Source organism: Lolium perenne, chromosome 7 (genome assembly GCF_019359855.2).
Source record: "Lolium perenne isolate Kyuss_39 chromosome 7, Kyuss_2.0, whole genome shotgun sequence".
In the NCBI taxonomy this organism is placed as follows: Eukaryota; Viridiplantae; Streptophyta; class Magnoliopsida; order Poales; family Poaceae; genus Lolium; species Lolium perenne.
Genome location: NC_067250.2, coordinates 329,133,790 through 329,146,270, shown reverse-complemented (window position 1 = coordinate 329,146,270; position 12,481 = coordinate 329,133,790). Strand labels below are relative to the sequence as shown.

Genomic DNA, 12,481 nt, shown 5'->3' with positions numbered 1-12,481 from the left:
AATTAAGAAATTCGAATTTTCACTTTTTTTGTAAAAAAGGTTTGAAAAATGGTAAAACCGCATTAACTTTTGCATCCGACGTCGGAAAAAAACGTATAATATATCAAAATCATCGTGTGAAAAAGTTACATCCAAATTCACCGGGGATTACCCGGTTAGACAATTTTTAGATTCTCAAAATTCCAAATGAAAATATGAAAGCAGGAAGATTTTAGTTTTTGCTATAAATTACGGATTTTATATTTTTTAAATTTTTCAAAAAATTAAAATTAATAATTGCATCCTGCATAAAGATTACTATTACTTTTACCCAATTTTTAGATTTTCAAATTTTTAGGTTTTGGGTTTGCCAAAAAAATAAATATTTAAAAAATTAAAAAATTAAAAAAATAGAAATAATACAAATTAAAAAGTTAATGTTTATTTATTTATTCAAGATTATTATTACATCATTACTTTTGTTTATTAAAATATTTATTTGAAATTCAAACAATAAAGAAATGTGACATCAACCAACATGTTAATAGGATTGATATGATACTAGTATCAAATACATGCGCGCGAAGCACTTGGATGCGGGACGGAATGGAACTCGGAAGTTAAGCGTGCTAGTGCTAGAGTAGTGGGAGGATGGGTGACCGAGCGGGAAGTTTGACCACGAGTAAGTAATTTGACTAGAGATAATTGTAGTTAGACACTAAACTATGCAAATAACTGAAATAATAGAAATTCTAAAAAAATAGAAAAAAAAGAGGGAGTGAAAAATAATTAGAAACCCAAATGAATTAAAAAAATTAACGAAATAGCCTTTAGTCCCGGTTCGTGTTACAAACCGGGACTAAAGGTCCTTCGCCCTGGCGCACGCCAGCCGCCCACGTGGATGGACCTTTAGTCCCGGTTCGTAAGCAACCGGGACTAAAGGGGGGGGGCCTTAGTCTCGACCCTTTAGTCCCGGGTGCATAACCGGGAATAAAGCCCGTTATGAACCGGGACTAAAGGCCATTTTTCCACCAGTGTATGGTGCTCCTGCATAGTCTCGAAACAATACAGTTGAAGACAGAATATGTAGCAGGATACTGAAACCAGAGATGTTTTAGCACTATTACAGTCCAAAAGTTCCATACACGACGCATTACCCCTCTACAGGTTATTATTGCAGTGCAAGAAAAAAAGGCCTGCATAATCCCTTTTCTTAACGGGCCACGGTACTAGCACGTATATATGCATGCATGTATACGTTATTCTCCATCATCGCAAGCAACTCAGCAAGCACTACACCCAGAGTGCACCTGCATTGCGGAGCAGAGGGACGAGGTTGCCGCTGAGGTGCAGGGACATGACCCTGTCGGTGGACCCCGTGAGCCTGCCGCCGATGAAGACGGCCGGCACGGCGGGGTTGCGGCCCAGGAGCCTTGCCAGCGCCTGTGTCATCTCCTCCCCACTCGGATCCTCGTCCAGCTCCACCACCGTGGGGTTGACCCCGAGCTCGCAGAAGAGGCGCGTCACCGTGTGGCACATGCAGCAAGAGCTCCTGCCGAAGATCACCACGGCTTGCTGCCTTGCCAGATTCGTTACCCGGTCCATCGAAAGATTGGCTTGCTCTAAAAGAATGCACTGCTAGTGCTTGCTGGGAAAGCTTAGTAGTTACTGAGCTGCGCTTGGATGCTTGCAGTAGGGCGTTGGGGGCTTCCTTATATAGGCATGGAAAGGCGCAATGGCAAGACGAGATCACGCAACAATCCAACCTGAAAAAAGGTTATACGGAGGGGTTTGGATAACGGCCAAGGCCAACGCTCTCTTCTTGCGACAACACATATGGGTCTAGTGTGGAGTAGTATCGAATATTTGGATGCCAATTGCGACGCAGAAACCTGATGCCGAAAGGGTCATTTTGTTGTAGATAAGGCCTGGAGGTCTTACTTTTAGTGGTTCTCTTCTATCCTATTTCAAAAGTCAGCAGAGAGAGAGAGAGAGAGTGAGAGAGAGAGAGATGCTTTAGATCATGGTCTTATAGTACACAAGGTTTTGGCATTCTGTAGGAGATACGGGAAAGTAGCAGTCCTTTAAGGATTTTAATGAAAATTCTTGTCACAGTTCAGTGATAATATTTTCAGAAAAAATCCAATAAAAAGAGTGATCCACGGTTGTAAGAAAAGAGGCTTTTTACGGTACAATTTACTTGTCCTACGGGAGAGTAGTATTGAGCCCGGGGCAGTTTAGGCAGTTCACGTTTTGTTTTTTTCCTCAAAGGGCAGCTTGGTCCACCGTCCACGATTAGGGGTCGGTTAGTTCCATCCTCCACACAGGGCAAAATTCAGCTGATTAATCACTGGAAGTGCATACGGTGTCAACATTGTTCGATCTGACCTGGGCACAACTGCCTATATTCCTTCTGTTCTTGCCCTGCATTGCATCCAGATCAGAAGTGCCTCTACTCATGTTTGCATCACCCAATCTGTTTTGGGTACCGCAATTGTATCACTACCACTTAGAGTATCTCCACCGGCGCCTCCCCAAGTAGGCGCCGGTGCAGGGGCGCCGGCACTATCGTATGGGGGCGTCCGCACTGCATTTTTCATTTGGGGAAGGTGTTCCCACACCGATGCCCCCATACTACAACCCCCAATAAAATTCAAATGTAAAAAACATTTACAAAAATGAAATTCATACGAATTTAGACTAGTTTTATACAAAAGTGACTCGAATTTGAACTAAAAACTAAAAAAAAACTAGCGGCGCCCCCGGAAGGCACTGTAGTCGAGGTTGTCCGCGTTGTCGCCGCCGTCGTCGCTTGACAAGTCGAAGGACCAATCGTCCTCCTTCTCCTTTGGCGCAGGCGGCTCAGAAGGACCGGCGAGGTTGACGAAGTTCTCGCCGTGGTCCATGGCGGACCACACCGCCGCCTGCCGCGGGTCGAGCGTGATCTGCCAGTAGTCCTCCTCCACGGAGCGGCCGACGATGAAGTGCTGCCCGAGGAAGTCCTTTGGGTCGTCGCCGCCACGGAGGGCCGCCTGCGCCTCCACCTCCATCTCCCACCATTGCCTCTTCACCTGCGGATGCGACGCTGAGGGAGCGGTGTCCTCCTCCTTGACACGTCGGCGTGGAAGCGTCCCCAGCGTCCTTCAAGCCGGGGCGGAAGCCGTGCGCCGTGGGTTGTCGTGGACGACGACGCCGGCAGAAGGAGGCGCGTGCGTGGCTGTGCGCGTGCGACCACCGGCGCTTGACAAGCCGGAGCGCGAGTGGGCCGATGTTGTCCTTGCCGGCAGCCTCTGTAGATACGGCGCCTCCAGGGCCATGCATTGCGCCTGGGGGTAGTAGAGCGGGACGCACAAGGGGTCGATGCCGTGGATGCGCGGGCGGTAGACGTACTCCGCCAGCATCGCGTCGACATCGCGGCCTTGCCACCAGGCCCGGCGGCCGATGCGGTTGAAACGGCCGGGCCGAACGCGCGAGCTCGATGTCGCGCTCGTCTTGGAAGCGCCGCGGCCATGCCAGGTTGTTCTGCGCGTTCGCCGGCTGGCTACGGTTGGCCAGCGACATGTGCGCCCGCCGCTCGGCGATGAGGGCGCGCGTCTCCGGTCCAGGGGGTGGCGGCAACATGTAATAGTCGGCGTTGGAGAGATGCCACCCGTGCGACAGCTTAAACTGCAGCGGCACGGGGATGCGTTGACAGTACAGGACGTCGGCCTCGTCATAGGTAAGTTGCAGCAACCGGAGTCCACCACCTCCGCTGCTACCGCCGGCCTCGGCATTGTGCGCCATCGCGAGGTGTTCGCGCCGGTGGGTGTGTCGCGCGGCGTCTGCGAGATTGGTGGTGGCGGTGGCTAGGGTTGGAAGACGGGGGAGAAGAGAAGTGCGCCGGTGTGGTTTTAAGGGCGGCGGCGAACGCGCATTGAAGGTGCACGGGGAGGTGGGTGGACGCTGTGTGGCCAGTTGCCGTCCTCGTCGCCGCTTCGGTTCCCGAGCGGAGCTATTGACGCCGATGATCGTTCGACACGCGTCGTTTTTAATGCGACCCGTCGCCTCCTGCCACTACCAAGCGGAGCCCACGCGCGGTTTCTGACGTGCCGCGAGGCTAGCGCGCTCGATCCGCGAGCGCCCTAGACGAAGGGGCTGGCACAGGGTTGCCAGCGCTTTTATTGGGCTTGAAAACGCGTCGGCTTTTTTTTGGAGCGCGCCGGTGTGAGTCTATTTTGACCGCCAGTCTCCAAAAAGCTATCGTGGCCGCTATGAGCGCCCCGGTGGAGATGCTCTTACACCTGCGAAGACAGTGCTGATCATGGTGTCCGTGAACCGACGGCAACGTCCCCAGCCGTATGTGCTAGAGGAGCAGACGACGAAGTGGTCGCGGTGCTGCAGTGAGGAGCAGGCGTACTCGACGGTGTGCAGCCTGGCCCTGGAGCTCGCCGGCGCGCCCGGCTCCAGCAGCCTCGCCGCGGCGGTGTGCACGCCAGCAGGTCGGCGTTATGGTGGCTCCGCGGCGGTGCATGTGCATGGAAGGGCATGCGCGGTCGGGCTGGCGGCATCATCACCACCACTGCCAACACGGTGCCCTCATACCCAGGTGCCGTTGTTGCGTCCACCTTCCGCGGCTACTGTGGTCTGGCTAGTACAAGGGGATGTCTAGGACTCGATGTCCATGAGCCGAGCGACGACGCCGGGAGCAGCGGGTGCCCAATCGGCAGTGCACCCGCAGAAAGAGGCGACAGGGCCGGGGATGGTGACACTGCGGTAGGGGATGGTGTCAGCTGGGTAGAGGTGCGCATGAGGAGCGGATGGCCAGGCTGCCGGCGCCCATGGTTCTAGAATTCCAAATTTCGACCTCCCGAAAAAGTCAGTCTCCCCCTCTTCTTCTCTCTCTTCACTACAGTAGCTTGGGAGCTTTATCCTTTCTCTCGGGCCGAGCCAAGGCTCTTCTCGGCGGTGATGCCGCCAGGAAGGTGCTAAGGAGAGGTGCCGTCCACCGTAGTGTACAGAATAGGTGTAGCTCTTGGTTTGTTTGGTCCTTTATGGCGTCTAGGAGTAGTGCGCGAGATCTTCCTGGCCGGATCTTGTGCGTCCTGTGGACGTTCCTCTTCTTCACGACGCGCTGGTGGCGAGCGCAGTTGGGGAGGAAGGAGCGCGCCCCGGGGATCTCCTTCAATAAGGCTATGGAGTGGAGCTTCTACGTCCTCATGCCCTGGCGCTGCATCAGGAGGTCGTCTTCAGCCTTTTTTCTGTGCTTCCGAGGTGGAAGGACATGGAGCAGGATTTTGAGGCGAGCTCGGTCAATAAGCGCTATCTCCAGATCAACGGAAAAGACGCAGAGGAGCAACTCCTGGCCGGCCGTGGTGGCGAGGAGGAGCGGCTCCGCCACTTGCTGGCCTTCTTCGACTCCCTCCCTTTGGCCTGCCGTGGTGGCGAGGGAGGGCGGCGAGTCGTGGTCCCAGCCCCGGCGTTGATCTTGTACCCCATCGACAACCGCCTGGAGCTGAAGTGCGGATGGGATTGCGGTCTTCCTTCTGCTCGATGCCGTCAAGGAGACGGTGTCCCGCGGAGGAAGGCTGGCCGGGGCCTCCTCTGGCTTCCCCTTATGCTGCAGATCCCCGAGCACATCACGCGGCTGCCAAGTTCTCCGCCGCGTTCTTCTATGACCGAAGGCATGGTCAGCTAAAACGCCAAGAAGGCGCTATCTTCAACCTCCAAATCGGAGGCCCCCTTCCGAGAGCCTCGCCGGAGTTACCCCCTGTGTGCTGCCAAGTGGTTTGTCCCCGGCGATGCTCAGGCGGCCGGAGTTGGAAGCTCTCTGCCGGTGTTGGGATGCAAGGACCTGATCGCGTTTCCTTTTCGCTTTCTAGGGTCCTTGTTGCAAATTGCCAGTTTGAGATTGTAATTTTCTTTTATTTTTGCGTCTGGCTTGTAAGTTGTCCCCACCGTTTTTAATATATGCAGCTCGGGATCCTTCGGGATCCAACCCTTGTACAAAAAAAAAAGACCTCCCGAAAATACCCTTGGATTGGCAGAAATATAACTATTTTGCACTTAAGTGGAAAAATACTAGTCATTTGGCTAACAAGTATTGGTGAATGACAGCGCTTAGATCTGGGGTGTTGGACGGTCCGCGCTCCTCCGTCCCTACCGTAAAAGAGCCCGAAGAAAATCATGTAGAAATCAATACAACTTTCAAGATACCAACTTGCAAGAGTCAGAGCTGACATGTATGTTCGGGTTATCCAAAGATATAGCACCATTCCTAAAAACATATAGCTCTCATGAGTCAACTGGTGGGAATAGGGTATCTGACGCCCAGTATCATAACTACACAACATGGCATTTGCAAACAAGAAAATCTAATAGGAAGTTGCAATGTATCATTATCATTAATTGATTTAGAAGAGATCATAAAGAAAGCAGATTAAATATAAAACATGAATAGCGAAACAAATTATTACTAACAAGCATACTGATTGATTGATGATGAGATGTCGTATGATATAACTGGGCTTCTTGCCCAGACTTCTCTTTTGAAAGCGAAGCTAAATCATGATCAGCGCCATGCTTTTAACTCCATAGTGGATAGTGTCACAGGTGCCACTCCTGCCTTTTACTTTGTGTCCGGTTATGGCGGCACCGGCAAAACCTTCTTGTGGACTTGCATTATTAGCCACCTTAGGTCTGAGCGTAAGATTGTCCTGGCTGTTGCATCATCGGGTGTTGCATCTCTGCTTTTACCTGGTGGTAGCCATCAAACATGTACATGAGAATATACAGAGCAAATATTACCAGAAAAAAATGCAAAACTAAAATGGTTGCATGATTACCATGTATATTTTCTGTCATGACTAAGAGAGAGAGGGAAGACCTGTCAAGGATTCTACGGAAATGTCCAATTGATTGAACCCATAAAGCATCCACTAACAAAACCAAGACACACACAAACAATTACCCAGCCATCCAGATGCTGCAGATTGTTATGAAATTTCTATGGAAAACAACATGGCGAGAGCATGCTTGCTACGGACTAGAAGACATTGAAACATATACCTTGAATTCTTGCTATTATGGCAGATCGATGGTATCTGAAAGGGCGGACCAATATTATAGTCATTTGCCTTTGCTATTGAAGAGGAGGTTTGCCTTTTTCTCTCTCTCTCTTGCGCGTTCCTTTTTTTCTCGCCCAGCCCGCTCGGGCCACGGGCCTATCGTGGAGCGCTGTGAGATAGGACAACCATAGACGCACTTACTTGTTCTCAATCTGTAGCACACCCACCGTTGTGTAGCGGGGCACCGCACTATCAAGACTGCGCGTGAGGAGAGCGGCGTTTTGACACCCGAGCTCAGATGCTCTCGTTTTCTGAGCCGTTCATACTGCGCTGTGATCTGTGCTCTGTATCGTTTTCTGGAGTGGTGCAGTCCGCTAGAAATCCTCGTAAAGCGAGCGGAAAGTATGCAGCGCGTGTTGTACGGTGGTCCCAGGTAAACGGACGTTAGAGATGGCCTGGCGTGAGGAAGACGGCGGAGGTTTCTGCTTTCGTTTACAGCTCCTGTGGCCGATGTCAGGCTGAATCGGGACAAATTAGCTCAGACAGAGGGCGCGAGCTGATAGCGGAAAAGGAGATCGTAGACAGGCGAGCGGCAGAGACGGAAGGGCGAAAGGCATAGAGTTCTTGCTGGATCCAGTGGTCATGTATTGGATCTGTATTAGGCATATGTTGATTTTAGTTTTAGGTTACTGCGGAGTACGGCCGGGGAGTGCGCGCAAGAAATTAAATCTGCAGGGCTCTGGTGCCAGGTTTCCAATGGTAGAGGCGGCCAGGATACCGAATACCCATTAGATCTACTCTGTGCAGTGGAGCAATTTCCGGTGGCCATCGCCGCCGACGTAGGCGAGGCACTCTTTCCTCCGCGGCGTCAATAGGCCAGGTGGTGATTTGGAGAAAATAGCTGGGCGTAGCAAGCGTCTCCGGACGGAAAACGTCGGCGTGGTAGACTGTCAGCTGAAGGCATTGAACTGAATCACATCAATCAACTCTTGTACAAGATGTCGACTTGCAAAACTGGTATGAACAAAACTAATGGTACAAGAAAGTTTCCATCGTCATGGACTATTAGTCTGGGAAGTAGCAGCCCGCATTGATTAGGTCTGTTCAAATGGACCCGACCACTGTTACAAAACAGAGATACGGAGAGAATACACAGCTGAAGACGCTGACAAATACTAAGGGACGCTGAACCTGATTGGTTCATAGATCGGGAGCATCTGGACCCGAGATCAGGTCTGCATTTCCGGCGCGTGATGTACTATTACGGGACGGATACAACCGCCGCACCGGATGGGGTCTTGTGCGGCGCCGCCGTGCAGCTTGGTCCAACAATATAGTTCCAATGTTTCGTCTTCGATCTGGATTGATTAGGGCCCTGCATGTTTTATATTCACAACCATGTTAGCATTTTGGCGAAAAATAATTCACATCTAGATTTATGACCAAGGCTACATAATCACATAATCTTTTTGAAACGAGGCAAAAGATTTACCATTTTTATTAATAGAGATGAAGGTTTAGAAACAACTAATGCCTATGACAAATAGGCCACATAATCATGTCTTAAGCAAGGCTTTTTTCTCTTGGTTGCAAAAAAATTGGTGGTCACTAGTATTACCGGTTCCTGGAAATACCGGTCGTGATATCTTTCGAGATTTGCCAAATGAATTTATAAATTTGTCCAAAATTTATGAAAAAACTAAATTTGATAAAATTATATAAATACCGGTATATTTTATCCCGTATAAAGTTTTCTCAGTGGTAAACCGAAACAACCGGTTTCCGGCGAGATTTCGGAAATGTATTTCATCTATTTCGAAATATAAGACGTTTTAGTTATTAGCCTACTAAAATGTCTTATAATTTAGTATGGAGGTATTAGCCTGCTAAAACGTCTTGTAATTTAGTACGGAGGTGTGACGCCCCGGAATCGGTACCATGAGGATTCCAGCGATCCTGCCGAAATCCGCACGTATCGATTCTGAGACGCCATCCGACAAGACGTGCGAGACGAATCACACACGTGATGCCAGAGGAATTACCACGAGCAGTACACTACTAGGAAAAGAGCTACCGCCGGCGCACCAAATTGTGCTACTGCCGGCGCACCAGAGCCCGCCGGTGGGAACGGGCCGGTGGTAAATGAGTACTGCCAGCACACCTGCCTGTGCGCCAGCGGTAGCTCAGTTACTGCCGGCGCACTGGGCTGGATGCGCCGGCAGTAACTATCTACCGCTGGCGCACAGGCTGGTGCGCCGGTAGTAGCACGGTTAGCAGTGGTGAATTGCATGTGCGCCGGCAGTAGGGGATGTAGGTGCGCCGGCGATATAATTCGAAAATCCTTTTTTTACAGCATTTTTCAGCGTATTACAATGCATATTTATACCGTTCAATACAGTTGATATTTATACAGATTCACTACACATGCAATATGAAAAGCACATATATAGAGCCAAGTCTCATTTCGGTATCAATAAACAAATAGTCAAGTCTCGTTTCGAAATCTTGATTCATACAATAGACATGCAACACCGAACGACGAAGTTTCACAAACTTAGAAGTCTCGGTATATAGTCACAAGTGTCATACACCTCACAATCTAGCTACTAACCTAAACTACAATCACATAAAACATGATCATGGTCACGATGAGCATCATCACGAAGGCCATGGTCTTCATCCGGTTCCTCCTCATCTCTCTCATCTCTCCCGCTAGATAACGCGCGTATCTTCCTTCCGCCTCCACCCTAGTGAAGTATCCTTTGTAGCTGTTGCCGCTGAAATGATGCACCTGTCTCCGACAGTCCTCCTAGTCGTCGTATACTCCAGGAACCCTCCCTTTGTACACGACATATGTCGTAGGCATTTCCATGCACAAGACAAATAAAACGTCAGTACCAAATCATAGATGATATATCTACTTGCAACATATAAGTATATATGAGACGTAAACCATGAGTGTAGTGACCAAACATATTGTAATCATCGGTGGACTCCAATAAGAGCCAAGTAGTATAAGCTAGATAGCATGCCTCATACTTGGTTGGTCGAAAAAAATATTAACATTCAGGGATGGAGTCAGTGAGGCCAGGTAGGATGCACAAGAGATTGATATTTGTGCCATCACACCAGGCTCACTGGCTCCACCCCCGAGTGTACGAGTGACCAAACATTTTAATCATCGGCGAACTCCAAATACGAGCCAAGTAAGGATCGAGTAAATGGAAATAATTAAGATAAACACGCCATAATCTAGAAATACAAAAGTAAACGGAAATGATTAAGATAACATGGTTTGTCTGATTCCAACGAGTAACGAATTACTATACGCAAGCTAACGAGTTCACATGCATATCCATACAAACTAAATAATAGAGACAAGTCGATCGGTCCGGAATATATAGCAATTGCAGTACACGCAAGTTCATCGACGTATCGTTCAAGCTAAGCAAAATAGTTCACATTGTAGGATCAGGTTGTAGGCCTCGGGGGAATGGACGGCAGCCCTTCAGCGAGTTGAATGGCCTGTCCTCACGTGACATCTCCAAGCGGAGTTCTATCTCATCATTAGGTGGTAGAGCGTGGCCGTAGAAGAACGCGCCAGACCTAGAGGAGACATCCTGCTGGATTATTGTGCAAATCATCTGCTGGATGCGACACCACTGTAGTCTCAACTCTCTATCGCTGACATCCGCCATGTTTTTATACTTCTTTTTAAGACTATCAGGCAACAACATGTCTTCTGTGTCCTTTACGTACTCCATCATCTGAAGGATGGCGTACCATGCGTCCATCCCATTCTCTTCCGATGACTGCTTGAGGCAGGGGAAGTTGATTGTGTGGATTAACGCCAGGCCTCCTCGTACATTGCTCTCTACTTTGAGCGGGCCTGTCTTGGAGGCAAAGCCGGTGAGAGCATCATTGAGAATGCTCTTGATGTCGGTGTAGTCTATCTTCCTGTCCCTACCCGAGTCGAGATAGATTGCATGCGAGTGTTGCGGGTGCACGACGATGAGGGTGCAGAACTTGTCTCTGCGCAAAACAATGCGAATAGACCATCATCCTTGGATTAACCTTCGCAAATGCAATAGAATGATGGAGATATATGATAGAATGTAATGGCGACTAGCGAATGATTACTTACTCGGGGAAGTAAGGGATGAGAATGGCGCTCTTCTTAACGTTCAGCAGGAAGAAATCATCGATCTGCTTGGTGGCAATCGACCGGTCCCCATGGTTGCAGATGATGCTCTCCCGCACATAGAAGGGGTCCATTATCGCGATGCCCGGCGTCCCCTCCTTAACGATCTGGGAAGACAGGCTAAGAGCAACTAGCCGGACCACGGTAAGGTGGAGCATTTTCATGCGAAAGACGTTGAAGATGTCATCGAACCGGATGAAGCACAAGTCCGCGGGGTACTTGTCGGCAAAGCCCATGCCAGTTGGCACCTTGGCCACGTGGAGAGGGTAACCAGGAGATTTTGATTTGAGAAGTTGCTGCTCCAGATACAAAACCGTGTTATGCACGCTCTTCATATCCGGGGTGAGTTTCTTGAGGACATTCTCCGGCAACATCGGTTCACCCAAGTGATGCTCCGGCCACCATGTGTTTGGCAACTTGTCAAGGTGCCGGACCGGCTCCTTGGCTTTGGCCTCCTCCTTGGCTTTGGCGTCCTTCTTCGCTGGCCTTTTTCCGCTTCTTGGGTTGTAGGCAGTTCGGAATGCCGACAGTAGCTAACTCCTTCCTGGTCGTATCAAGGAATGTGTTCAGGCTCAGCATCTTTTTGGCGTCGGCGGCGGCGGCGGCCTCCTTAGGCATTTTCTCTTCCTCCTCAGGCGTTTCTTGAGAACCGAACAGCCTCTTGGAGCACAGATATTTTGGAGCCTCCGGGGCATCATGGAGAATTTGTGAAGACGTAGGAATATCCCATTCGAAGTCATCACGTTCGTAGGCCTCGACCTCTGGCGCTGGCTGTTATGGAGGGCCACTGACCTCTGGCGCCGCTGGCTGTTGTGGTGGGGCGCTGACCACCGGCGCCGCTGGCTCTTGTGGAGGGGCGCTGACCTCTGGCGCCGCAACCTGCTTTCCTTTGCTTGCCGTCGACCCCTGGGAGGTGTTGATCCTAATTAGGGTCTTCGGCCATAGCACTACCCAACTCTTTAGTTCGCTCAGCTTCATCTGGCTATCGGCACCATCCAGTTGATTAGGAGGATACAAATCCTCATTGCCCGGTAACGCCCGATCCACTTCAACCCGGTAAGAGTCATCTGGAATATCTAGTGTGTGGCACTTCTTATCCAGAGGCTGAATGATGGACCCCCTCGCGAAGTCTCTGAGTTCGTCGTTCACTTTCATCAGAAAGGTGCATGGCGTTGAGAGCGCCTGCGAGAACAGTGTACATCATTAGAGAGAGGGCAAGGATGACGAAACTAATATATTAACTTGCTGTACACTAGCT

At 50.1% G+C, this 12,481-nt stretch overlaps 1 protein-coding gene across 1 annotated transcript; it reads right to left on the bottom strand.

The window, feature by feature from the left end:
- Positions 1–1,091: 1,091 nt before the first annotated feature.
- Positions 1,092–1,649, bottom strand: LOC127311975 (glutaredoxin-C1-like). The gene has a single exon (XM_051342451.2). It carries the CDS (start codon positions 1,582–1,584, stop codon positions 1,273–1,275), a length of 312 nt encoding a protein of 103 aa, XP_051198411.1. The 5' UTR covers positions 1,585–1,649; the 3' UTR covers positions 1,092–1,272.
- Positions 1,650–12,481: the final 10,832 nt, after the last annotated feature.